Source organism: Geotrypetes seraphini, chromosome 14 (assembly GCF_902459505.1).
Source record: "Geotrypetes seraphini chromosome 14, aGeoSer1.1, whole genome shotgun sequence".
Lineage (NCBI taxonomy): Eukaryota > Metazoa > Chordata > Amphibia > Gymnophiona > Dermophiidae > Geotrypetes > Geotrypetes seraphini.
The window spans coordinates 31,656,007-31,683,592 of record NC_047097.1 but is presented as its reverse complement, the minus strand read 5'-3'; the positions used below and the strand labels follow the sequence as shown (position 1 = coordinate 31,683,592).

The 27,586-nt window shown below is 47.0% G+C and overlaps 1 protein-coding gene across 6 annotated transcripts in view; it reads right to left on the bottom strand.

Annotated features, from left to right (window-relative positions):
- The window catches only part of TTLL6 (tubulin tyrosine ligase like 6), a 157,863-nt gene that overhangs the window by 68,779 nt on the left and 61,498 nt on the right, over nt 1-27,586 (bottom strand). For all 6 annotated transcript variants that reach the window (XR_004536897.1, XM_033919652.1, XM_033919653.1 and 3 more), the window contains exons 8-9: nt 8,405-8,548; nt 371-456 (exon numbers count right to left, since the gene is read on the bottom strand). Coding sequence is in view for 5 of the 6 variants with exons in the window: in XM_033919652.1 (XP_033775543.1) it covers nt 371-456; nt 8,405-8,548 (230 nt within the window). In the remaining variant the exon portion in view is untranslated. The remainder of the gene's footprint in view (nt 1-370; nt 457-8,404; nt 8,549-27,586) is intronic.

Sequence of the window (27,586 nt, the reverse complement as noted above, 5' to 3'; positions counted from 1 at the left end):
TTAGCAAGTGTAGCAGGTAAACCTACTGTAGATGTAAAGCTTTGAACAAAATCATCATTAATTGTTATTTAGGGACTGTGACCCAACTTTCTTACACTCAAGTTCACATATACACCCAATCATTCACACATATGGATACACAGATAAACACACACATACCTTTCTCTGAGTCATTCATATATGGACCCTACCCCGTCTCATGCAGACACCTCCTAATCCTCCACTCTTCATCTACAAATAAACATATACCCAAGATACACACACACAAACGCACATTAGTATTAGTATATTTAATAGAAAACAAAGTAGTAAGTATTACAACAAATCTGATGATCATTCAGCTGAAAATCTGCATTACTGAGCATGATACCTTTTGCTGCCTTTTGTTTCATCTCTGATGAAATTTTCATTGTGTTTGTTGATAGCATAGTTGGTCAGATGCATGCAGATCTCATCCTTTTTTGAAAAAGAAGCAGAGTGTAAGCCGTCATAGCATCTGAAATTCTTTCCCCTAAAATTACCCCCAAACAGTCTTCCAGAACCCTTGCATTCATATGATATTATTTTCTTAAATACCACCTTATGGTGATCAATTTGGGAGATAACGCTGAATCTAATCCTTTGTCAAGCCTTTCCAACAAAACACAACAAAAACTGGTGGTGGAATTGCTTTTACGTAGCAATAAAAAACCCCATCAGTAATTAGTAATGCTAAGGGACTAGACTTTTCAAAGAGGAGGGAAAAACCCATAGCAACTAACATTTACAATGTTGCTTGTGTAGCTCATGTCAAGCTTATATTTATTTTGATTACATTTGATAAATTGCCTTTCTAACCAAGTCAACAAGGTGGTATACAGCCAAAAGGAAAGAAGGGTCAGGGAAAGGCATGCAGAAAAAGGCTACGGTCAGAGTACTCAAACGCAAGTCCGAAGAGATGGGTTTTTAACCGCACTTTAAATTTAGCAAAGGAATGCTCAGAATGAAGGGCTGATAGCAGAGCATTTATGTCTTTCAATGAAAATGCTATTTTAGTCTTGTATGGTTTTTCAAATTGTGGGGCTTTTTTTTTTTTTTTTTTACTTTCAGTCATCATTCCCCCGCCTTTTACAAAACTGCAGAAGCGGTTTTTAGCGCAAGCGTGCTGAATGCTCTACGCTGCTCCTGATGCTCATTTCCTACGAGTGTCGGGAGCAGTGCAGAGCATTCCGCACGCCAGCCTGCGCTAAAACCGCTTCTGCAATTTTGTAGAAGTGGGGGCATATCCACCAAATATTTTCTTCTACAGTATATAGACACAATACTTAGCTTTAGTGACAAGTGAGGACAATGTTCACCAAGAATTCATGGACATACTCCCCTGTGTTCATCATCAGTTCACAAACTATCTGATGTTGTCGGCGTTTTGTAGTTCCTGCATCAGGGATAATTTTCTCAATCATTTTTAAGTCAACTGATCTCTTCAGTCAGAGCAGTACACGTTAGACCTGTGATGAATAAATGGCCTGACATGAGCAACACAAGCAATATTCTTCTTTACGGAGAGGGTGGTGGATGCCTGAAATGGTGGAGAGGAAAATGGTGACAGAGTTCAAAAAAGCGTGGGATGAACACAGAGGAGCTAGAATCAGACAAAAATTAAGGCCAGTACTGGGCAGACTTGCACGGTCTATGTCCGTTTGGTTGAGGATGGGCTGGAGTGAGCTTGATGGAGACTTCAGTAGATGGAACCTATGCATAGTACCGGGCAGAGCTTTAGCTTCTGGCCCAGCAATAGCTAAGAAGAATGAAGATTTAAATTAAGTCAGTAATTTAAAGAATGGGTAGGGTTGGGCAGACTGGATGGACCATTCAGGTCTTTATCTGCCGTCATCTACTGTTACTATGTTGCTATTGTAAATTTTGGTTGGTCTTTTCCTCCACTATGAAAAACATAGGGCCCATTTTACAAAGGGGGGGGGGGGTAAATGTATTGAATGAAGCCCGTTCAATTCATATGGGCTTCGGTGCATTTACCGCAGCAGCATTGCTACTGCTGGCTTTGTTAAAGGGTCCCACAGTTTCAAAGCATTACTAGTGGATTAAATTAGTGTGTGTGTGTGTGTGTGTGTGGGGGGGGGTTATGGAGCTTTCTAGTGCTCAAGATCCATTTTCTGAACTTAATCTTGACTTAGAAAAAAAAAAAAAGAGTTGGAAGAGAAGAAAATGATGAGCAAAGTAAAGGACAAAGGAAAAGGCAGAATGAGAGGTGCCAACATGTGTAAATACCAGCACGTGTGTGTGAATGTCAATATTCTGGCCGCATGCTATGCTGCGGGATTAGCAGCTTTTATGAAAGCTTTTCCTACTGCTTCAGCACAGGGAGGCAACGCAGCGGGAGATCCTGGCCCATTAACAGGAGGGTGGGCCAAGACTTGGCAGGTCTTTAAATCACAGATTCCACATGTAGTTTCTTTTCAGTACTAGGGCAATTCTACAACTGGGTGCATCCATTTTATAATGGCACTTGGGCGCCCAGGTTAAATATTAAAATACTAATGTTAACTGGTATTGGTTCATCTATCATTTAGGCACCTGTAGTACAAGCAATGAAATATGGCCCTGCCCATGCTCGACCCTCTTGCATTTACAAGCTATGTAAGTTAGGCACACTGTTACCAAACAGGTGCCCTGATGCATTTTTTGTGGGTACATCTAATGCTCAGAACGGTTTACATTAATTTATTCAGGTACTCAAGCATTTTCCCTGTCTTTCTTAGTGGGGATTAGGTGACTTGCCTAGCAGGGTGCTGAGGTTGTAGCTTTAACAACTGCACCACACTCTCCCCCCAGAGGGTGCCTAGATTATATAATTGCTTTTTTGTGTCTAAATGAATTACTGAAAGTTGCTCCTAATGGGAGTAATTTCATAACAAGACACATAGGTGAAAATTTCAAAAAGGCACTTATTTTACAAAAGTAACTTAGGTACTTATGTACCTTTTATAAAACAGGCTTCCAATACCAGCCCTCAAAGGTAAACAAATGTCCTCGCACAACTTTATACCTAGTGAGAAATAAGTGTAAATGTGTTTATGTGCTCTATACAAATACCCACATATTTTCTAAACAGATGGATGTTTCAAAATTGGCAAATCGTGATTTTCAAAAGGCAGAATTTGGATATTTTACACTGTGGTTCAGTGGTCTTCATTGCAAGGCCCATGAGCCAATGGCAGTCCATGGAGACCTTTTTGGTGGCTTGCACTGCAGTCTGGGGTTCCATCCACCCCCACTCACACACAAAATCCATTGCTACAGCCGCTTTTTCTCTCTTTGGGATGCCATCAGCTTGAGGGAAGTAAACTAGCTGCCTTCGACGACTCAGAAGTTTTCCCTCTGCTACTACTTCCTGTCCCTGCAATACAGAGGGAAAGCTTCTGGACCAGAAAACACAGTATGTTTGCTTCACTCGCACTGCCATAGGCCTGAAGAATGAAAGAGCTGCTGCCGTACGGGTTCCTGTGGAGGGAAGGAACACAGGAGGGGTGATTATTATGCTTGACAGCGGGGAGATGCCAGACCTTCAGGGGAGGGATGGGAAAGGGATGGGGAGGACAGAGATGCAAGACCGTGGTAGGGAGGAGAAGGGAAGAGAAGAAGAAAAGAGGAGATACCAGACCACAAGAAGGGAGAAAGGGAAGGAACGAGATGGACTACTGGAGGGGGAAGGAAGGAGAGAGAGATGCCAGACCAGGGAAGGGAAGGAAAGAAAGAGTCTTGTAATTCCATTTTTTGTCTTCTTCCTTTCACTAATATACCTGAAAAAATGTTTGTCTCCTTTTTTTATATTTCTAGTCATTTGCCAGATGTATCTCTCTCTTGGCTTCTTTCAGTTTCATTCAATATTCCTTTCTGTACTCCTCTTCTTGAGTTTTTTAATATTTCACGAACGCCAATTCTTTTGCCTTTATTTTTTCCGCCACTAGTTTGGAGAACCACACTGATTTCTTTTTTCTCTTATTTTTACTCTTTTTATTGCACCATTGTTTTTCCACTTCCCTTAGGTTTTCACATCTAATCAGCTCTTTCTTCAGGTACTCCCTCATGCTACTAAAGTCTGCATATTTGAAATCCAGGACTTTGAGATTTGTGTGGCCATCCTCCACTTTGGCTGCTATATCAAACCACATTGTATGAATTTCGCTACTTCCCAAGTGGGCACCAGATCCAGTATCGCTTTTTCCTCATCAGTTCTGTCATCATTGAGCAGAGCTCCTTGAAGGGCATCCACTATCTCTCTACTTCTTTCCGATTCCACGGACGGAATTTTCTAATCAGCATCCGACAGGTTGAAATCCCCCAGCAACAGTACCTCTCCTTTCTTCCCCAGCTTTTGGATATCTGCAACAAGATCTTCATCAATTTGCTGCTCTTGAGTTAGAGGTATGTAGATAACAACCACGTAGACAGAAGTTCCATTTTCTCTTTTCAAAGCTATCCATAACACTTCTTCCTCTCCCCAGGTCCCTTGCATTTCAGTCGCTTGGATATCAGTCTTCACATAGAGAGCTACTCCTCCAATCTTTTGACCATCTCTGTCCTTCCTAAAAAACTTATAGCCTGGTATGTTTGCATGGGAATCACTGAACAGGTCTCTGTGATCACTACAATATCCAACTCTGCCTCTAACATTAGGGCTTGCAGATCACGATTCTTGTTCCCTAGATTGTGAGCATTTGTGGTTATTGTTTTCCAGCAATTCCATTTTTGTCTAGTATGTTTAATCTCACTGCCTGTTGCTTTGCTAAGAAGGGTATCGCTAATATTGTTGTGTACATTGTTATCTTTACTACTGTGGGGGTGGAGAAGAGGGCAGGGGAGGGGCGCCACCGCCCCAAGTGCTTCTCACCCATGCTATGCCACTGCTCCCGTGGTAGCTCTCGGGTCTCTTTTTCCTCCCAGGCTCCCTCAGGATTCTTCTTGATCCTTTGGCCCTGATTGGTCCAATCTCATTGCCATGTAGAGGCTCCTCTTCTGATTTATTCAAATTTCACGCCATTTCTCTGAGTTGGCTGCTGTTGTTTTAGGTTTCCGATTGGCTCTCCTCTCTGCACTGCCTTTTCTGGTCCTCCCTGCCTCCTGATTGAGCAGCTCTCCCTGCCTCCATCGGCCCAGCACTCTCAGCCCTCCCCGGGCTCTGTCTCTCCTTCAGCTCCATCCCTTCAACCATCTCTCTCTCTCTTGGCCTTCAGTGCTTCTGAGCTCACAGGGAACAGTTGGCCAACCTGTTCTTTGCTGCTGGTTCTCCTCTTCCTTCTTTGGGCCGTGGCACCTGGAGATCACCACAGCCCTCCTCTACCCCTCTCATGACCTGGAGTGCAGCTGTATTTCATGCCCCGTGGCACTTCCAGGTCCACGTGTGGAGGAAAAATCAACTGGCTGCTGGCTCTCCCTCAATGCCAGCAGCCTGCATCTTTGGGTCCTGATGATGTCATGGAAAAAGGTAACTACCCTATCCACACTAGCTAGATAGTAGTAGTTGATTGCTTCTGATGCCTGAATAGAAGTAAAGTCCCTTACTGTAGCTCTGAAAAGCTTGGGATGAGTGCTTGACCCATAAACCAAGGGAGGCAAACCATTGAATTGTCCCTCTAGAAGACTGCTGGCTGGGGGCCTTGTCACAGTAGGCATTAAGGAAATCCTTTTCTCGGATCAAGTCAATTTGGAAGGAAGAAGATCTAGCACCAATACTCATGTGCTGACAAAATCTTTATTTGCTGTGCTTGGAGAAGCCTCTCTCCACTTGCTGCACTGACACAGAACAGATTTATTCAACTCACCAGTACTTCTGTGTAAGAGAGGGATCCTTTAACTCAATGGGCCTTAAGGCCCGAGAAGAGGGGTGAGTCTTGCAGTAGAGAATGACACGGTGTCAAAATTAATCACCATTTTCATCCCCGCAGATAACTGTGGGAAACAAACTCCATGACATTCTTTAAGAAGAGAGGATATAATCAGAGTATGAATGGGCCTAGCCATTAACCCTCAAGCCTTGCATAGAAGAATGCTGGTTTAGAAGGACTGAGATAGACACTAAAGAATGACACGGCATGGTTTCCCATGGTTATCCACGGGGACGGGAACAGTGATGAATTTAGTCACAGTGTCATTCTCTATCTTGCAGCAAAGCAGCCCAGTTCTCTGACTGCCATGAAGGAGGCACAGAATGGCTGCAATGTGACAGAAGAATTTTTTCTTTTTCTGGCCTTTGTCCTGCATGAACTTTCCTCATAAGAGCTACCGTATATACTTGAATATAAACTGATCTGAAAATAAACCAAGGTAACTTTTTCCCCTAAAAAAGGAGGAAAAAAAGTTGACTCGAATATAAACCGAGGTTAGAAATTTGGGTTATATGAGTGTCGTTTGTCAGGGATCATGCCATAAGTAATTACTAATTTTTCAGTTGGGGCTGTTTTGAGTTCAAAAAAGCTGAAGGAGAGCCGACAAATATTTTAGGAGCCACACCACCAATCAAAGTTTCTGGACTTATATCTCCACCAGAACACCTGGCCTCAGTCACACCTACAAAAAGCAGAAAAAAACCTTTTCAGATACAAACCCACAAACTAAAAGTACTATTGTACTGAAATGAAGCCCTAATATGCCAGAATCTGCACACAGTACACCACAAGAGAAATAGAAAGAAATGCATTTCTTCCTGATCAGTTCAAATGTAAATTTTCAAAATTAACATATTTCAATCACTAAATTGAAAACTAAAAACATTTTCCTACCTTTATCTGGCAATTTTATTTGTCTGATCATCTTGTTCCATCTGTGCTCTTAACTCTGCTTCCAAGACCTCCTTATGCATTTGCTGTTTCCTGCCTCTCCTTCTTCACCTCTTGCACTACATCCATCTTTGGCACTGATTTTCTTCCATTTTTCTTCTTCCATCTCAAATCTATCTTTCCAAATCTTCCCCTTCCCTCCATCCATGTGCACCTTCTCTTCCTTCCTTCTATCCATCCATCCATGTGCCCCATCTCTTCCCCTTCCCTCCATCCATGTGCCACCATCTCTTTCCTCTCCATATGCCCTCATTCCTCTTCTCTCTGCTCCTCACATTCAGCATCTCTCCATTCTTGCTTTCCCCCCACCGGTTTCAAAGCCCCCCTCACCAAGAAAACTAGAGAGGACGCTAGCACGGGAGTGATTCTCTTGCGCTGCTGGCGCCTCTGCACTGTTCCTTTGTTGCAGTCCGCCCAAGCGGAAGCAGGAAGTTGCTTCAGAGGTGGGTGGACCATGACCAAAGAAAAGTACAGAGGAAGCCACTGGCAGCACTGAGGAATCAAAGAACAGTGGCTTAGGCACTTCTATCCTCCATTACCCCACTCTCCCTGCCCCAAACCTGACATTGCATGTACAGTCCCGATGCTCTGGAAGCCGGTGCCGGCGCTCTGTGCTAGACTGAAGTGCCTTGAATGTCTGCATATGCTCAAGGCTTGCTGGACTTTCTTTGAGAATCCTGGAGAGGGCAGAAGCCAGCAGGCCTTGAGCATGTGCAGACACTTAAGGCCCTTCAGCACCGGTGTGGGCTTCCAGAGCATCAGGACTGTAAGAGTGATGTCTGGTCTGGGGCAGGGGGGAGCGGGTGGTGGAGAAAAGGAGTACTGGTCATCAGGGTTGTGGAGAGATAGCAATGTCAGTCATCAGGGGGGATAACAGTGCTGGTCATTGGAGGAGGGTGGAGGATAGCAGTGCCAGACACTTGGAAGGGTGGAAAATAGCAGTGTTGGTCATTGGGAGAGGAGGAAAAAAGCATCATCACTGAAAGCAGGCTCAAATATAAACCAAGACTCGGTCTATATTCAAGTATACAGTATTTATGTTTGTCATGGGGCTTTACCTCCATTGCAGCTTTATCATTTATAGGTTCCTTTAATTTCATGCTGAGGATCTTTGAAGTTTGGGAGACATCCACGTACATTTTAAACAATTTGGTACATTATGAGAAGGTCCCAAATCATATCTGTTATTGACATCTTTGATGTACATTTTGGGGACCTTTTAAACCCTGATTTTCTGTCAGGCATGGTGAATTTGATCTGTGCTAAATCAAACTCAATTTTGTTTATATTTTGATAATATACTACTTATGACGGGAAGGAGGAGGTACAACCAGCCTGAACTTAATCATGGCAAACCACCCCCCCAGACAGAAAGGCATCTTTCTGCAATGAGAGAACTCCCAGACAAGCTCAGAAGCTTTTTCTAGAATATTCTGAGATCTGGGATAGCAGACCCAGGTGGCTTCATCATCACCAATTATCCTGCTTATCCATGGAAATAAAACTTTATAAAATTACCCACTTTATGCTCAAAGAATGTATTTGTTCTGTAACCTTCATATCTTTACCAAGTTACTATTGTTGGGTTCCAGGTAGCTCATAGTTGCAAACCGTGCCAGTCCTTCATGATAGACAAAAATCCTTAGGGGTTCACAGGATGTAACAAGAACATAGAGTCGCATGTCAAATTTATATCCATCAATAAGAAATGGCTGTATGACAAAACAAACAAGATTTGGGTGAGCCTGAAGAACAAAGCTTTTATTCAAAGAAACAAACTGAGAAGAAATAATCCCCAATAAACACATTATGGAGGCATATGGACTAATTGCTATGGTACATACATTCTTATTAAACATCACCAAATTAGCAAAACAGCTATATTTCTAGAAGATTTTCCAGGCGATACTCAGTCTACAGTGGTCAATGGTTTTTGAAATGCTAACTGCCAAGGAACCATATCCAGATACCAGTGATAAATATCTAGAACATCAGTGACCACCAGAAGTTATCTGGGTACTGCTGATATTCAGCACAAGTAGGACAATCTTTTATCCACCCCAGCTTGCCAAGATAGTTATCTAGAAAGTGCTGTGTTGGTCTGTGCTGATATTCAACAACCCAATAAAAGTAGGAAAGATGACCTCCACAAAGGAACCATAAATGCGTTTGGATTACAGCGAGTGCTTAAAAGCTTTTTGACAGGAAATGGGGTAATTACATGTAAACATTGCCCCGTTATGATGGGTTGTTGTTTGCTTAATGCTCCAGTGACAGGGTTTACAGTGCATGAGCAAAAATTCACCTCAGCGCGATTACTCCTACTATATTAGAGATCTTGAGCAGACTGGATTATTTGCAACTTATGTCGAAGTTAACTGCTCTTCATCTGTATCATAAAGTTTGGGACTGTTATGTTCTATGGAGAAAACTTTAAATTTGATTGAGCTTGTTCTTTTATAGTGTGAACAGGCTTTTCCTTCTGAGGGGGAAGTATTTGCGGGCAGGAAGAAGTGGGCATCCCTCCTACCATTTTTTCTTCTTCTGGGAGCGGGCAGGCACCTTCGGGGGCAGGAGGGAGTGGCCATCCCTCCTGCCTTTTTCTTCGGAGCGAAGGGGGAAGGGCCTTCATGGCAGGAGGGAGTGGGCATCCCTCCTGCCATCTTTTTGGGGTTTGGGTGGGTCGCCACAATTATAGGGGAAGGGGGCGCGCAATTGTTAGCGGGTTGGTGGGGAGGGAATTTTTTTCTTTTTTTTTTTGGGGGGGGGATCAGATATTTTGCATGTGTAATACATGCAAAATATCAGTACCATTAAAAAAAAATGAAAAAACAAACAAACCAAAAAACCTGGCAGACCTGTCGGTAACACAATTACCAACAGGTCTACAGCAGTCGGGTTTTAGGATTGTAAAATAGCCAAGAAAATGTTAGTGAATCAATCGCTTGACTATTTTGAACGGGGTTTTATAAATTTGCATGGCCAGATCAGAAAATGGGCAATTGATGGTGAAAACATGCGGTAGGCCGTTTTGTGAATCGGGTCAGTTAGCAGCGACGTTCGCTGACTTTAGTGACTCTGGGCCTTAGTGTCCAGTTCCACCCATCTAGTGATCTTCCTCCATAATGAAACTAAGGGTGTTATCCTCAGGCATTCTATCATTTTTGTGAAGCGGGGGCCATTTTGGATCTCTTTATACTATCAATAATAGCTGCAAAGAAAATGAAAACATAAGAAAATATCAGATAAGAAGTATTCATACATATATCAACGTTGTTTAAGTCCCCAATATTAGGAGGTCCAATATCATAGGGGAGGCAAGAAACAGTAAATATAACAACCAAAAAATGAAAATCAAGTCCACAAACTGATTAAGGAGATAAATTTAAATACCCAACCCCATTTGTGCCCCAAGGGAAGCCATTCCAAGACTTTCCTGGTAGTGAAAAAGGAAGATAAATGAGAAGGGTCCCAAAATACATATTTAGAAGATGGAAAGAATTATACATTTCCATGGAAATTTTAAATAGAAAGAAACCACCAAAATGAAGCAAAAGAAACTGCTTACTTTTCGCTGCTATCCTCCATTCTCCATCAGCAAGGTCCTTACCGTTCTGGCGCTCAAAGAAGCTAAGGCCTTGAGCATCTGTGTGTACTAAAGGCCTGCCAGCTCCTGCCCTCTTCAAGATTCTCGGAGCTGGTGGGAGCTGACAGGCCTTGAGCATGTGCAGATGCTCAAAGCCGCACACTGGCCTAGAACAGAATATGAGCTTCACTGAGTGCCAGAATGGTAAGGATCAATGGCGGGGGTGAAGGATAGTAGCAGAAGTCATCAGAGTTTGAGGTGGGGTAGTGATGATCAGCAGAGGGGTTGCAGGAGAGTAATATGGTTGTTGGGGGGAGGGGGACATGGGATTGCGGGAGAGTAGCACCAGTCATCGGGGGTTGGGAGAGAAGGAGAGCAGCACCGATCATTGGGGGGAGGGTATAGTGGAGGAGAGCAGTGCTAGTCATTGGAAGGGGAGGACAAAAGTTTTGGCCATTGGTGGACTCGAATATAAACCAAAACACCCATTTTTGGACCCCAAATTCTTGGTTTGTGTTTAAGTATAAATAGCAACTACCAATAAATTAAGTACTGATTAAAGACTTGGATCTCTAATTAGAAAATAATGATATATAATGAAGAACTAAGGTCAGTACTGGGCAAACTTGCACAGTCTACCACTGGCTGGGTTGGAGGGCAGAGGAGTAGGGTTAAGGACTGAAAGCTATATCAAAAAGGTGGGTTTTCAGTCTGCTTTTAAACAAGGGAAGGGAAGGGGCTTGACGGACAAACTCGGGAAATTTATTCCAAGCATAGGGGGCAGCTAGATGAAAGGAACAAAGCCTGGAATTGGCAGTGGAGGAGAAGGGTAACGTTACGAGTGACTTATTTGTGGAAAGGAGTTCTCTGGGAGGTGTATAAGGAGAGAGAAGCGAGGGGAGATATTGAGAGGCAGCAGAATGAACACACTTGTAGGTCAGCAATAAGATCTTGAACTGTATGCGACGGCAGATAGAGAGCCAGTGAAGTGACTTAAGGAGAGGGGTGACATGGTGGGAGCGCCAACAAGAGGAAATGTCACCTTGGACTTGGTCCTAAATGGCATTACAGGGCCGGCAAAGGAAGTAGAAGTCACAGTCCCGCTGGGGACGAGCGATCACAACAGGATCAACTTCAAACTCGATGTCGGGAAGGGGAGAGGCACTAAAACCTCAACCACGACTTTAAACTTTAAAAGGGGGAGATACGATAGCATGAGAACCATGGTGAAACAATGGATCAAGAAAAAAAATGGGCAAAGTCAAAACGGTAGAACAGGCATGGTCCCTTCTGAAAAATACTATCACAGAAGCACAAAGCCTCTACATTCCACGGATGTCCAAAGCAAAGAAAACCAAAGGCAAAAGAGAGCTGGCGTGGCTTACTAACGAGGTGAAGGAAGCCATAAAGCATGGACGCACGAAAACAATCGAAACTTGGAACAAACACAAGGATGATCAGAAGAAGTGTCACAGGTCAGTGAGGGATGCCAAAAAGGACTATGAGGAGAAAATAGCGCAGGAGGCCAAAAACTTCAAGCCCTTCTTCAGGTATGTGAAAGGGAGAAAACCCGCAAAAGAGGCAGTGGGACCGCTGGACGACCAGGGAAGGAAAGGGCACATCAAGGATGACAAACATATCGCAGACAGACTAAATTCCTTCTTTGCATCTGTCTTTACAAAGGAAGACACTGCAACAATTCCGGAAGCAGTGAAAGTGTTCAAAGGAGTAACAGAGGACAGCCTTACCACAGTAAAAGTGGACTTGGACCAGATTTACTGCCAGATCGACAAACTCAAAAGTGCAGACAAACTCAAAAGTGACAAATCTCCTGGACCGGACGGAATTCATCCGAGAGTCTTGAAAGAGCTAAAAGTGGAAATCGGAGAACTATTGCAAAAACTTGCCACTTGTCAATCAAAACAGGACAGATACCGAATGACTGGAAGATAGCGAACGTCACGCTGATATTTTAAAAAGGATCAAGAGGAGTACCGGGCAACTATAGACCTGTGAGTCTCACTTCGGTCCCTGGAAAGATGGTTGAGGCGCTGATCAAGGATAGCATAACCCGACACTTAGACACACACGACCTGATGAAAGCCAGCCAACATGGATTCAGGAAAGGGAAGTCATGTTTGACGAATCTTCTACAATTTTTTGAGACAGTGAACAGACAAACTGATAATGGAGAACCGGTGGATATTATATACTTGGATTTTCAGAAAGCGTTGCGACAAGGTTCCACATGTAAGACTCCTCAGGAAACTGCAAGGCCATGGAATAGAAGGTGATATACTAAGATGGATAGGCAAATGGCTGGAGAACAGAAGGCAGAGAGTGGGCATAAATGGGAAGTTCTCAGACTGGGAGAATATGACTAGCGGTGTGCCCCAGGGCTCAGTATTTGGGCCCATCTAAACTTAATATTCTCATCAACGACCTCGAGGATGGAACATCCAGTGAGATCATCAAGTTTGCAGATGACACAAAGCTATGCCGGGCCATCAAATCGCAGAAGGACAGTGAGGAACTCCAGAGTGACTTGAGTCGATTGGGCAGATAAATGGCAGATGAAGTTTAATGTGGAAAAATGCAAAGTGATGCACTTATTTTTTCTGCCTAAGGAACACAAGTATACCGTATTTTCACGCAAATAACGCGCACCCGTATAAAACACGCACACGGGTATAGCGCGCAGAAATCACGATGATATGTACAAAAACTTTGGTATACCGCGCTCACGGGTATACCGCGCATGCTGCCCGACGCTCCTTTCGCCCGCCCTGACTTTCCGTGCGCTGTCCCGACTCTCCGTTCACCCCCCCTGACTTCCGTGCACTGTCCCCCCTTGAAGGTCTGTCCCCATCCTGAAAGCCTGATGCCCCCCCCGACGTCCGATACATCCCTCCCCCCGAAGGACCGCCGACTCCCCAACAATATCGGGCCAGGAGGGAGCCCAAATCCTCCTGGCCACGGCGACCCCCTAACCCCACCCCGCACTACATTACGGGCAGGAGGGATCCCAGGCCCTCCTGTCCTCGACGCAAACCCCCCTCCCCCCAACGACCGCCCCCCACAAGAACCTCCGACCGCCCCCCCAGCCGACCCGCGACCCCCCTGGCGACCCCCACGACCCCCCCACCCCCCTTCCCCGTACCTTTGGTAGTTGGGCCAGAAGGGAGCCCAAACCCTCCTGGCCACGGCGACCCCCTAACCCCACCCCGCACTACATTACGGGCAGGAGGGATCCCAGGCCCTCCTGCCCTCGACGTAAACCCCCCTCCCCCCCAACGACCGCCCCCCCCAAGAACCTCCGACCGCCCCCCCAGCCGACCCGCGACCCCCCTGGCGACCCCCCCACCCCCCTTCCCCGTACCTTTGGTAGTTGGCCGGACAGACGGGAGCCAAACCCGCCTGTCCGGCAGGCAGCCAACGAAGGAATGAGGCCGGATTGGCCCATCCATCCTAAAGCTCCGCCTACTGGTGGGGCCTAAGGCGCGTGGGCCAATCAGAATAGGCCCTGGAGCCTTAGGTCCCACCTGGGGGCGCGGCCTGAGGCACATGGTCGGGTTGGGCCCATGTGCCTCAGGCCGCGCCCCCAGGTGGGACCTAAGGCTCCAGGGCCTATTCTGATTGGCCCACGCGCCTTAGGCCCCACCAGTAGGCGGAGCTTTAGGATGGATGGGCCAATCCGGCCTCATTCCTTCGTTGGCTGCCTGCCGGACAGGCGGGTTTGGCTCCCGTCTGTCCGGCCAACTACCAAAGGTACGGGGAAGGGGGGTGGGGGGGTCGCCAGGGGGATCGCGGGTCGGCTGGGGGGGCGGTCGGAGGTTCTTGGGGGGGGCGGTCGTTGGGGGGAGGGGGGTTTGCGTCGAGGGCAGGAGGGCCTGGGATCCCTCCTGCCCGTAATGTAGTGCGGGGTGGGGTTAGGGGGTCGCCGTGGCCAGGAGGGTTTGGGCTCCCTTCTGGCCCAACTACCAAAGGTACGGGGAAGGGGGGTGGGGGGGTCGTGGGGGTCGCCAGGGGGGTCGCGTGTCGGCTGGGGGGGCGGTCGGAGGTTCTTGGGGGGGGCGGTCGTTGGAGGGAGGGGGGTTTGCGTCGAGGGCAGGAGGGCCTGGGATCCCTCCTGCCCGTAATGTAGTGCGGGGTGGGGTTAGGGGGTCGCCGTGGCCAGGAGGGTTTGGGCTCCCTTCTGGCCCGATATTGTCGAGAAGTCGGCGGTCCTTCGGGGTGGGGGTGCGAGTGGTCCTGCCGGGGGGGGGGGATGTATCGGACGTCGGGGAGTCGGCCGGGCAAGAGGGCTTGGGCTCCCTCTTGCTCCGATCGTGGATGCGGGTGCGGGTGGGAGCGCGTGCGTGCGGTCGTTCGGGGTGGGGGTGCGAGCGGTCCTGCTGGGGGGGTGAATCGGGCGTCGGGCGGGGTGGGAACTATGTTTTAAAACTTTTGTATATCGCGCTCACGCATATAACGCGCGAGGGGTATGCGCGGTAGGTAAAAATGCGTATAACGCGCGCGTTATATGCGTGAAAATACGGTAGTTTGTCAGGTGCGACTCTGGGAAAAAACGAACAGGAAAAGGACCTGGGTGTATTAATCGATAGGACTCTGAAGCCATCGGCGCCGGTTGCGAAGAACGCAAATAAAATGCTAGGCATGATAAAGAAGGGAATCACGAGTAGATCGGAGAAAGTAATAATGCCGCTTTTTAGGGCGATGGTCAGACCACACTTGGAATACTGCGTCCAACATTGGTCTCCATACCTAAAGAAGGATATAAAAATGCTCGAGAGGGTGCAGAGACGAGCAACAAAGCTAATAAAGGGCATGGAGAACTTGGAATACGAGGAATGACTTAAGAGACTGGGATTGTTCTCCCTTGAGAAGAGGAGACTGCGAGGGGATATGATCGAGACTTTCAAAATACTGAAAGGAATCGACAAAATAGAGCAGGAAAAAACATTATTTACAATGTCCAATGTGACACGGATAAGAGGACATGGACTAAAGCTAAGGGGGGACAAGTTCAGAACAAATATTAGGAAGTTCTGCTTCACGCAACGAGTGGTGGACACCTGGAATGCTCTCTCTGAAGAGGTAATTGCGGAATCCACCGTTCTAGGATTTAAGGATAAGTTAGATGTACATCTCCTTATGAGAGGCATAAAGTGACATGGTTAAGGGTAATCTAGATGCACTTCTCCTTATGAGAAGCTCAGAGTGATATGGGGACTAAAACTTTGCCAGGTACACCTGGAGGGGCCTCCGCGTGTGCGGATCGCTGGACTTGATGGACCTAGGGTCTGTTCCAGAGATGGCACTTCTTATGTTCAAGGTTAGTAGAATATGAGTCGCGCAGTAGAGTTTTGCAGAGATTGCAAGGGGGAGAGGCGACACAGAGGGATACCAGTTAGGAGAGATTGCAGTTATCTAAGCGTGAGGTTACAAGAGCTTGGAAAAGGGTCCAGGTAGTGTGCTCAGAGAGGAAGGGGTGAATTTTGGTGATATTGAAGAGATAGAAGAGACAGATCTTAACAGCTTGTTGGATATACGTAGAAAATGAGAGGTCAGAATTGAAGACGACTCCAAAGTTGCGAGCAGAGGAGACTGGAACAATGACAGTATTAGTTAAAGAGATGGAGAAAGGAGTAGGAGGAGCAGAGGGTTTAGGAGGAAAGAGGAGCAGCTCAGTCTTGGACATATTTAGTTTCAGACGACTGCAGGACATCAAGGCAGCAGTGTCAGCCAAACAAGCAGAGACTTTTTTTTGGACTTTAGGTGAAATTTCAGGTGTAGAGAGGTAGAGCTGGGAGTCATCAGCATAAAGGTGATATTGGAAGCTATGGGAGGAGATCAGGGCACCGAGGGACGAGGTGTAGAGAGAGAAGAGAAGAGGTCCTGACCAGTGTTCCCTCTAAGCGGGCGGGTGTTGTGAGCAAACTTTTTTCACCGTGAGCCAAAAATATCGGGCGCCAGCAAGTTATGAGCCAACTCGCCCGATTCTCCTCTCACCGCCCTGCCATCTGCCGTACGCCTCTTCCGATCGTGCGCTGTGACGAGAAACGTGTGCGCTGCGATGTAATATTTTGTGCGCCAGCGCACGCCAGCGCAGCTTAGCGGGAACACTGGTTCAAATGGTTTTATTTATTTCCCCAAATTTATTTTTGTTATACGCATTGAAAATATTTGATATTGCGTTTAAATCAAAATCTCAATAAACTTGAAACGAGTGCCCGTGAGATTGTGGGAGGGTTAAATACTCAAAACTTAGAAGTTTTTGCTACGCCAGCTTTCTGGTATCTTTACATACAGTGGCGTACCTAGCATATGTAACATCCGGGGCCCATCATTTTTTGGCACCCCCCCCCATCTGTAAGAAAAACATGATTTTTAGTAACAAACCACACGTCACACATGAGTACCTAGGAAAAGGCAGCATCTTACATATTGCAGTGAGCAGTACATCAATACACCCATTGTAAAACTAAACAAGCCAGACCAGCACAGATCAATCCTACACCGTCAATCCTAACAGAAAACCATGTCTTTCGAACACACAGAACACAGAAAACACCTTCGCCTAGTAAGGAATATGTAATCACAAACTAACCCCTCCCTCTTTTACAAAACTGTAGTGTGGATTTTAGCTACGGAGGTAACAGCTCTGATGCTCATAAAATTCTGAGCATCAGAGCTGCTACCACCAAGGCTGGTGCTAAAAACGCTTCACAGTTTTGTAAAAGGGGGGATAAAATAAAAATACATAGACAAAGGTTAAATTGAACCAGCAAGAAGCTGGACTCTGCATACAATGCTTCACAGAAACAGTGACACATGTCTCCTAAAGCAATAAATAAATAGAAATTTTTTTCTACCTTTGTCTTCTGTGGTTTCTCCTTTCCTCATCTTCTTGTAACTCTCTTCCTTCCATCCACTGTCTGCCGTCTCTCTTCCCCTATATGGCATCTTCTCTCCTTCTATGCCCCTTCCAGAAACTGTATGCCTCCCCCTTCCATCTCTCCTTTCACCCCATTGGTCTGGCATCTCTCTCCTCGCCTTCCCTCTCCCACACCTCTCCTCATAGTCTGGTATCTCCCCTTCCCTGCTTCTCTGGCATCTCTCTCCTTTCCTTTTCTTCCATCTTTCGCTCCCCCTCCATGCTCTCACATCTCCCCCTTCCTTTTCCCTTAGACTGGCATACCTTCCTCCTACGCTCCAAGCCCTGGCATCTCCTTTAATTCCCTCCCTCATCTTCCTTCTCCCTCCAGCTGGGTACCGCAACACTCTTCCCTGCAGCTCTGCACTTCCCCACAATTGCCATGCTTCGGTTCCTCTTCTTCCTTCCTTCCTCCCCCCCCCCCCCCGCGGGACCCTGCGGCACCATCAACTCTTACTCCCTCTAATGTCGGCCCTGCAGCTCCAGACTTCCTCGCACCTTCTCCCCTCCCCCTTTGGATCGCTATTATTTTAAATGTTATAGCCGCGGAGCTGTATCCATCAGTGGAGATGTCTAACCTCGGCCTGCCCCGGAACTCTTACTGCAGCAGCCGCCCGTCTAGGCAGGAACAGGAAGTCACTGTTGCAGTAAGAGTTCCGGGGCAGGCCGAGGTTAGACATCTCCACTGATGGATACAGCTCCGCGGCTATAACATTTAAAATAATAGCGATCCAAAGGGGGAGGGGAGAAGGTGCGAGGAAGTCTGGAGCTGCAGGGCCGACATTAGAGGGAGTAAGAGTTGATGGTGCCGCAGGGTCCCGCGGGGGGGGGGGGGGGGAGGAAGGAAGGAAGAAGAGGAACCGAAGCATGGCAATTGTGGGGAAGTGCAATCCCCCCAATGCGTCCCCTTACCTTACCGACGCGTGTGTGCGCTGTGAAGAGAAACTTTGCGCTGCGATGTAATATTTTGTGCGCGAGTGCAGGCCAACGCAGCTTAGCGGGAACACTGGTCCTGACAGAACCCTGGGGTACACCAACTGCTAGCAGGAAAGCAGCAGAAGAGGACCCACCAACACATACACTAAAGGTGCACTGGGAAAGGTAGGAGGCAAACCAGGAGAGGACAGAATAACGGAATCCAAACGAGAACAACATATCAAAGAGTAAGTTGTGATTTACAGTATCAATGGCAGCAGACAGGTCAAGAAGGATAAGGATAAAGGCCCTTAGATCTGGCCATAAACAAGTCACTGCAGATCTTAGTGAGGGCAGTCTCTGTGGAGTGTCAGGGTCAAAAACCAGATTGTAGAGGTTCGAGAATCTGTTAAGTTGAAAGGAAGTCCAGGCAGCGACGGAGAATAGCACGTTCAAGTATCTTGGATAGGAACAGAAGAAGGGAGACAGGGCGATAGTTGGACGGGCAGGAGGGGTCCAGCGAGGGTTTTTTGAGAAGTGGCTTAAACACCACATGTTTGAAGGCAGCAGTGACAGTTGCAGTGGAAAGAGATAGATTGAGAATATGGCATATGGGAGGGATAACAGTATGTGAGATGGGGGTCGAGTAGAGGGGTGGGAATAGAGTCTGAGGGGCATGTAGTAGACAGATGTTGTGCAGTTTCTTCCTCTGTGATTACAGAGAAGGCAGAAAAGTCAGCAGTAGTTGATGGAGGGACAAGCGGGTGGGGCCAGACAGGAGAAGCTTCCTGAGCTGTTTGGGTGAAGGATGAAGGGGAGGTGCGTGCGTGGCTCATGTTCAGGAGACTGGATGGTAGGTAGGGGAGAAGGTTGTGACTTTGTAGTGAACTCAGGGGTGATGTTAATGACCTTGTTTTTTTTTTAAGTTTGCTTGTATCTGTTACAAATCTATTTTTGGCTGTCACCTGGATACCTTGTTTCCCATTTTTCTCTGAACCATCCAAATAAGGTCACACGCAGAGTTTGTTTCTTTACATTTCCTTCTGTTAAATTATGTCGTTACAAAATATTCTGGAGAGAACTCTCTCTTTTCAAGCTGCTAAATTGAATGATTGGTTTGGTAAAATTTTGTTAGGATCTTCTTCTTATCTTGAATTTAGAAAATTATTAAAGACCCAACTATTTGAAAAATTTGTAAACTAACTGGTTTTCTCTTTTAACAATTCCATGCTTCTTTTATGTAATGTATCACCTTTTAAATTGCATTTTTACTGTACGATCGATTCTTATTTGCTGTAATCTGTTTAGAACCATTCTTTTAAATTGTATTTTTCTTTTAAGTCAAATTCACTGTAGGTTCATTTCCTATTTATTGTACATTGCTTAGAATTGTATTATCGTTTTTGGTTTTTTTTTCAAATCTTTATTCATTTTAACATATACATCAAGTGTACATTAAAATATGAATACAACATATTACAATATCACTTGATAATTCCATAAAGCAATGTTACTTACCGTAACAGTTGTTATCCAGGGACAGCAGGCAGCTATTCTCACTAGTGGGTGATGTCATCCGACAGAGCCCCGATACGGACGTCTCACAAGCATGTCTTGCTTGAAGAAACTTAGAAGTTTCGAGATGCCCGCACCGCGCATGCGCCAGTGCCTTCCCGCCCGATGGACCGGGCGTGTCTCCTCAGTTCAGGTAGCTAGCCTGAGAAGCCAACCCAGGGGAGGTGGGTGGGACGTGAGAATAGCTGCCTGCTGTCCCTGGATAACAACTGTTACGGTAAGTAACATTGCTTTATCCCAGGACAAGCAGGCAGGTATTCTCACTAGTGGGTGACCTCCAAGCTAACCTCAATGGGATGGTGGGAGTGTTGGCAACTTAAGAGAATAAATTTTGTAACACTGTTTGGCCAAACTGTCCATCCCGTCTGGAGAAAGTATCCAGACAATAATGAGAGGTGAAGGTATGAACCGAGGACCAAGTGGCAGCCTTACAAATCTCCTCAATTGGTGTCGATCTGAGGAAGGCTACAGAGGCTGCCATTGCTCTGACCTTATGGGCTGTGACCCTACAAGGAAGGGATAATCCAGCCTGGGCATAACAGGAAGAGATACAAGCCGCCATCCAGTTGGAGATGGTACGCTTCGATACAGGTCGTCCCAACTTGTTCAGATCAAAGGAGACGAAAAGTTGAGGAGCAGTTCTGTGTGGCTTGGTGCGATCCAGGTAGAAAGCCAAAGCACGTTTACAGTCCAGAGTGTGAAGAGCTGATTCTCCATGATGAGAATGAGGCTTTGGAAAAAATACTGGAAGTACAATGGATTGGTTGAGATGAAATTCAGAGACTACTTTAGGCAGGAATTTCGGATGAGTGCGGAGGACCACCTTGTCATGATGGAATACTGTGAGAGGTGGATCCGCCACTAAGGCCTGAAGCTCACTGACCCTGCGAGCAGACGTGAGGGCCACCAGAAAAACCACTTTCCAGGTGAGATACTTAAGTGGAGCCCTGTTGAGAGGTTCAAACGGAGGCTTCATGAGTTGAGAAAGGACGACATTGAGATCCCAAACCACAGGAGGAGGTTTGATAGGAGGATTGACATGGAAAAGTCCTTTCATAAATCTGGAAACCACAGGATGAGCAGAAAGAGGTTTCCCCTGTAGAGGCTGATGGAAAGCCGCAATAGCACTCAGGTGGACTCTTATAGATGTAGACTTGAGACCAGACTGAGACAGGTGTAGAAGATAGTCCAACACAGAGGATAGGGAAGCTCGCTGAGGCTCCTTGGCATTGGAAATACACCAGGAAGAGAATCTAGTCCACTTTTGGGAGTAGCATTGTCGAGTAGCAGGCTTCCTGGAAGCCTCTAAGACATCCCTCACCGCTTGAGAAAACTGGTGAGGAGTTATGTTGAGAGGAACCAAGCTGTCAGGTGGAGAGACTAAAGGTTGGGATGAAGCAGTGGTCCTTGATGTTGAGTAAGCAGAGAAGGAAACACTGGAAGAAGGACTGGTGCCCTGCTGCTGAGTTGAAGCAGAAGGGAGAACCAAGGTTGTCTGGGCCACCGAGGAGCTATCAGAATCATGGTGGCTTGGTCTAATTTCAATTTGACCAGAGTCTTTTGAATGAGAGGAAATGGAGGAAACGCATACAGAAATCGATTCCTCCAATCCAGCAGAAAGGCATCTGCCTCGAGGCGATGAGGAGTGTAGATCCTGGAGCAAAACTGAGGCAGTTTGAAGTTGTGGGGGTCCGCAAAGAGGTCTATCTGAGGCGTCCCCCATTGTGCAAAGATCTGATGAAGGGGGTTGGAATGGAGAGTCCATTCGTGAGGCTGGAGGAGTCGACTCAAGTTGTCTGCCAAGACATTGTCCTTCCCCTGAATGTAGACAGCTTTGAGGAAGGCATTGTGGCGAACTGCCCAATCCCAGACTCTGAGAGCTTCCTGGCAGAGGGAGGCCGATCCCGTGCCCCCCTGCTTGTTTACATAATACATGGCGACCTGGTTGTCTGTGCGGATGAGGACCACCATGTCGTGAAGCAGATGTTGAAAAGCTTGAAGAGCATAGAAGATTGCTCTGAGCTCCAGAAGATTGATCTGATGGAGGTGTTCCGCACTGGTCCAGAATCCCTGAGTGCGAAGCCCATCCAGATGAGCCCCCCAGGCATAGGCCGAGGAATCGGTTGTGAGAACCTTCTGATGAGGAGGAGTGTGAAACAGCAAACCTCTGGATAGATTCGAAGAGGTCATCCACCAAAGTAGAGACTGCCGAAGAGCAGGAGTGACTATGATGTGTCGAGTCAATGGGTCTGACACTTGAGTCCATTGAGAAGCTAGGGTCCACTGAGGAATTCTGAGATGGAGCCTGGCAAAGGGTGTCACATGAACTGTAGAGGCCATGTGGCCCAGGAGGACCATCATGGCAGAGATGAAGAAGAGCATCCATGCGCTGAGGAGGAAGGAATGCTCGAAGCTGAATGGTGTCCAGTACCGCCCCGATGAAGGGAAGGGACTGGGTAGGCTGCAGATGGGATTTGGGGAAGTTGATCTCGAAGCCCAAGCTCTGCAGGAAGCAGATCGTGGTCAAGGTCGCCGAAATGACCTCTGGAGCAGAGGGGGCCTTGATGAGCCAGTCGTCGAGGTAGGGAAATACCTGAAGACCCCTGTTCCGGAGTGCAACGGCCACCACCACCAGACACTTCGTGAAGACTCTGGGAGACGAGGACAGGCCGAAAGGAAGCATTCGATACTGCAGATGTAGATGTCCCACCCGAAATCTGAGGAACTGGCGGGAGGCCGGATGAATGGGAATGTGAGTGTAGGCCTCCTTGAGAGCCAGAGAGCATAACCAGTCGTTCCGCTCGAGGAGGGGGTAGAGAGAAGCAAGGGTCAACATGCGAAACCTCTCCTTTACTAAAAACTTGTTGAGGACTCGAAGGTCCAGGATGGGTCGTAGGTCGCCCGTCTTCTTCGGGACGAGGAAGTACAAACCCCAGTTGTGCTGGTCCATTGGGACCGGCTCGACGGCCCGAAGCCGAAGCAAAGCCTGAGCCTCCTGAAGGAGAAGGGCGGTCTGCGTTAAGTTGGAAGGATACTCTCTTGGAGGGTGGTCCGGGGGGACCCGATGGAAATGAAGAGAGTATCCTTCTCTTTCGATGGAAAGGACCCAGAGGTCGGTGGTAATAGCCTCCCATTGATGGTAAAAATGATGGAGGCGACCCCCGATGGGAAAAATAGGGGGATGCAGAACGAGGTCGGTTATGCTCCCTGGAAGAGAGTCAAAAAGGCAGAGTAGCCTTCGGTGCAGCCGGCGGCTGAGGTTTCTGCTGAGCCTTCTGGGGAGGCTGTCTCTTCGCCGGTTGTCTCGCAGCAGGAGTCTGACGAGGGGTGTAGCGCCGCTGATAAATCAAAGGCAGTCTAGAAGGTCGAGACTGCTGAGGCTTGGGCTTAGGCCGAAGGATAGATTGAAAAGACTTTTCATGATCCGAAAGTTTCTTGGTAACAGTCTCGATAGACTCGTCGAATAAATCAGCGCCCGCACAAGGCACATTGGCAAGTCTGTCTTGGAGGTTCGGATCCATGTCAATTGTCCGAAGCCATGCCAATCGACGCATGGCCACGGAACAGGCGTCAGCACGTGCCGAGAGCTCGAAGGCATCGTACGAGGACTGCATCAGCTGAAGACGGAGCTGGGAAAGGGAGGCTACCACTTCCTCGAACTCGAATCGAGCCTGAGCATCAATGTAAGGAGTAAACTTGCGGAGCACCGGCAAGAAGAACTCCAAATATGAAGAAAAAAAGAAATTATAATTGAGCACTCGAGACGCCTTCATAGAATTCTGGTAGATTCTCCTACCGAACTTATCCATCGTTCTCCCCTCTCGTCCCGGTGGTACAGAGGCATAGACCTGGGAGAGATGAGAACGCTTGAGAGAGGACTCGACCAGCAGGGATTGGTGAGAGAGTTGAGCGCCCTCAAACCTCTTATGATGAACAATGCGGTATCTTGCATCCAATTTGCTCGGGACCGCAGGGATGGAGTACGGCGTCTCGAAACATCGCATGAATGTTTGATCCAGTAATTTATGCAGAGGAAGTCGAAGAGACTCCGCAGGAGGATTAGGCAAGTGCATGGTGTCGAGATACTCCTTAGAATAACGAGACCCAGTGTCCAAAGTCACATCCAAGTCATCCGCCATTTGCCGGAGGAAGGAAGAAAAAGACAACTGGTCCGCCAGTACCGGCCTCCGAGACGGACTGGAGGAAGTAGAAGCCTCAGGATCCAGGGAGACTTGGGAGCGACAAGGAGAATAAGAGGTAGATGGCTCCTCGTACTCCGGCCCCTCCTGGGGAGATAAATCCGATGAGGAGTACCCCAGACGTGGCAGCTTCTTCTGTGGCGAAACCTCCGAGTGGCGCAAGGAGTGCCGAGAGGAGTGTCTGGATCGATGTCCCTCCCGGTGCCGGGAGGGAGAGCGAGAACGTCTATACTTCGCATGGTCCCCCGAAGCTTCCAGTGAATGTATGGGACTGGAAGCGGTAGAGCGAAGGGGCGGAATGGAGGCCGCCTCCCGTGTTGCAGCCCAGGCCTGGTATGGAGTGCAGAAGAACTCTTCCTGTGATATACTATGCCCAGGACTTCGATCATCAGTCGGGGGAACGGCACCGTGATGGCGCGGAGGCGTAATGGGCTCTAAAGGAGGCATATCGCTAAAGGAAGCCCGCCTCGAGGGACCAGCCGCCCTTCGCCGCTCCTCCTAGTCAAGCAACGAGATCGATCGACAAGGAGGAGGGGGAGGGGGCGGTCCGACCCCTGGGACCGGGAGGTCACCCTGGATGGAGGCGATTAATCTGGGCCCCATAGTCTGAATGAGCTCGACAAACTGAGCTTCCAGCAGGGACCGCAGCGAAGCTGATATGGAGGGATCCGCACCGAAAGGGGGTCCTCCAGCACGGTCTTCGCGCTCCTTCATGGTCGAGTGCTTCTGCTTGGCAGCTTTCGGCACTTTAATGACCACAGGTGGAATAGTGGAAGGCAGTACCTGAGCCGAGGAGACGGGGACAGGCACCGACGTCGAACTCGTGGCCGAAGTCGGGGTAAACGAAGCCGGCTTCAAAAGGCCCGGAGTCGCAGGAGCAGTCGCTGGTTTCGCATGGACAGGCGAAGCGGCCGATGAAGTCGAAGCCGAAGGTTCTTTAGCAGCTTCCATCTTGAACATCGACTCCCACAACAGGCAGCGCCGCTTAAACGCTCGCGCTGTTAGAGTGGAACAAGGCCGGCATGATTTCGGGAAATGTTCTGGACCAAGACACTGCAGGCAGCGTCGATGCGGGTCCGTCAGCGAAATCGCGCGCTGGCACTTGCTACACTTTTTAAAACCGGTGATTGGCCGGGACATAGGCCGAAAAAGCTCCGCCGCTAGATCGAAGGAGCTGGGCCTGAGCCACGTGGCCGACCCGGCCGACTCGCCGGAAGAAAATGTTTTTTTTTTTTTTAAATAAAAGAAAACACACGAAAAGAGGAAAAGAAATCAAAAATCGCGGAATTAGAAGGCAATAAAACGGGAATTCAGTCAGCGCAGAATTGAAGTAAAACTTCTCAGCTCCACGGAAAGAAAAGAACTGAGGAGACACGCCCGGTCCATAGGGCGGGAAGGCACTGGCGCATGCGCGGTGCGGGCATCTCGAAACTTCTAAGTTTCTTCAAGCAAGACATGCTTGTGAGACGTCCGTATCGGGGCTCTGTCGGATGATATCACCCACTAGTGAGAATACCTGCCTGCTTGTCCTAGGATAACAATATATAACTAAAAGATTTATATCCCACCCCCATCTCATATCTATACATGATTAATATAATTCCTATGTATATTAATCAATTATGTATTATCGTTTTAAATTGTACTCTTCACTGTATGACTAGTTATTATTTGTTGTAAACCGCCTAGAACCACTTTTGGTTAGGCGGTATATAAAAAATAAAATTATTATTATTATCATTGTCATGGAAGTAATCAGCTATAATCTGGGGAGAGAGAGGAGGGGTCGGAAGTGGGGGCACTTTGAGGAAGGAGTTAAGTGTGGCAAAGAGGCGACGAGGGTTGGAAGAAAGGGAGTTAGTTAGTTGGATGTAGTATCCTGACTTGACCCATGTAAGTGCAGAATTAAAGGAGGTCATTATAAATTTAAAGTGAAGAAAGTCAGCACATGTGCAAGACTTGAGCACAGCAGGTGCAGGAACGTATGTGTGTCATGTTTATGGCCGTTTAGTTGAGAATGGGCTGGGATGCTTTATATAAGCTGGAGTGAGCTTTGATGGAGATAGATACCACAGGGATGGGGACAAATTTGTCCTTGTGTCATTCTCTATCTGCAACTTCTCTTAAGAGGCTGAATTTTGGCCTCTGAAAGAGAAAGATCACAGAGTTAAATTTAGATTATATCCAACTCTAAACCCATTTATACATTCATATACACTAGGCACAGTCCCTGGTCATTTTTGGCAATTGTCCAATTTTCTTTCTACTTGACTCACAGTAAAATTATAAGTTTATTTATTTCAAGGTGGTTATACATTTTAAAATAGGGTAAAAACAAATAATACAAATTAACATAGCTTACATTTATGGCACTAGGATCATTTCTATGGCAGCAAATTCTGTTCTGACATCAATATACTACTTTTACTTTGGGACCAGTGAAAAAAGGTTGGATTATTAGGAAGAAAATCAAAAATATGATATGGAGGAGGTAATTTTAGAAAAAAACGGCATCATACAGACATAGTAGAAGAACTCATCCTTTGTTTAATTTTCCATCTGTCCAGGGTTGCAGGAGTAAGAAATTTCTAAATCATACTTTGGCAGAATTCCGAATATTGATGCTTCCTACCCATTCCTATGGCCATTTTAGAAAACAATTGAAGACCCATCTTTTTTCTAAATATTTCACTGTTTAATGAATCGTCTTATTTCATGTAACACGTAAACCGTGTTGAACTTCTGGTTACGTGGTCAATAAGCATAATGTTATGTTATATTACGTGTGCATGGGGAATTGTAGAAAGCTAGGCTGGGATGCAAAGATTTCAACTGGGCATGTATTTCTGCATGGTTTAAGTAGGCTGAAAAAGTATGCATGCACTTTCCATTTCACAAAGAAAGGTGTGGACAAATTTCTGGAGGAAACGTCCATAGTCTGTTATTAAGACATGGGGGAAGCCTCTTCTTGCACTGGATCGGTAGCATGGAATGTTGCTACTCTTTGGGTTTTGGCCAGGTACTAGTGACCTGGATTGGCCACCATGAGAACGGGCTACAGGGCTTGATGGGCCATTGGGCTGACCCAATAAGGCTATTTTTATGTTCTTATTTCTGCGTCTGATGAAGAGTGAGACAAACTCTAACCAGCTATTTAACTCTCCATTGCACCAGATACAAAATAAGTGCCTCTATACAATATACTGTATAAACCAGTGATCTCAAACATGTGGCCCAGGGGCCACAAGTGGCCCGCCAGGTACTATTTTGTGGCCCTCAGTATGTTTATCATAATCACAAAAGTAAAATAAAAAAGTTTCTTGAGCATATGTCTCTTTAGCTATAAATTACAATATTATTATTAAGACTTAGCCAAAAGGAAAGATTTATAAACTATAGTTTTACCTCATGCAAAATTGTCATTTCTTTAATAAGATATTAACTATTTTTTCTGAGGCCCTCTGAGTACCTACAACTCCAAAATGTGGCCCTGCAAAGGGTTTGAGTTTGAGACCACTGGTATAAACTGCTTTGATTT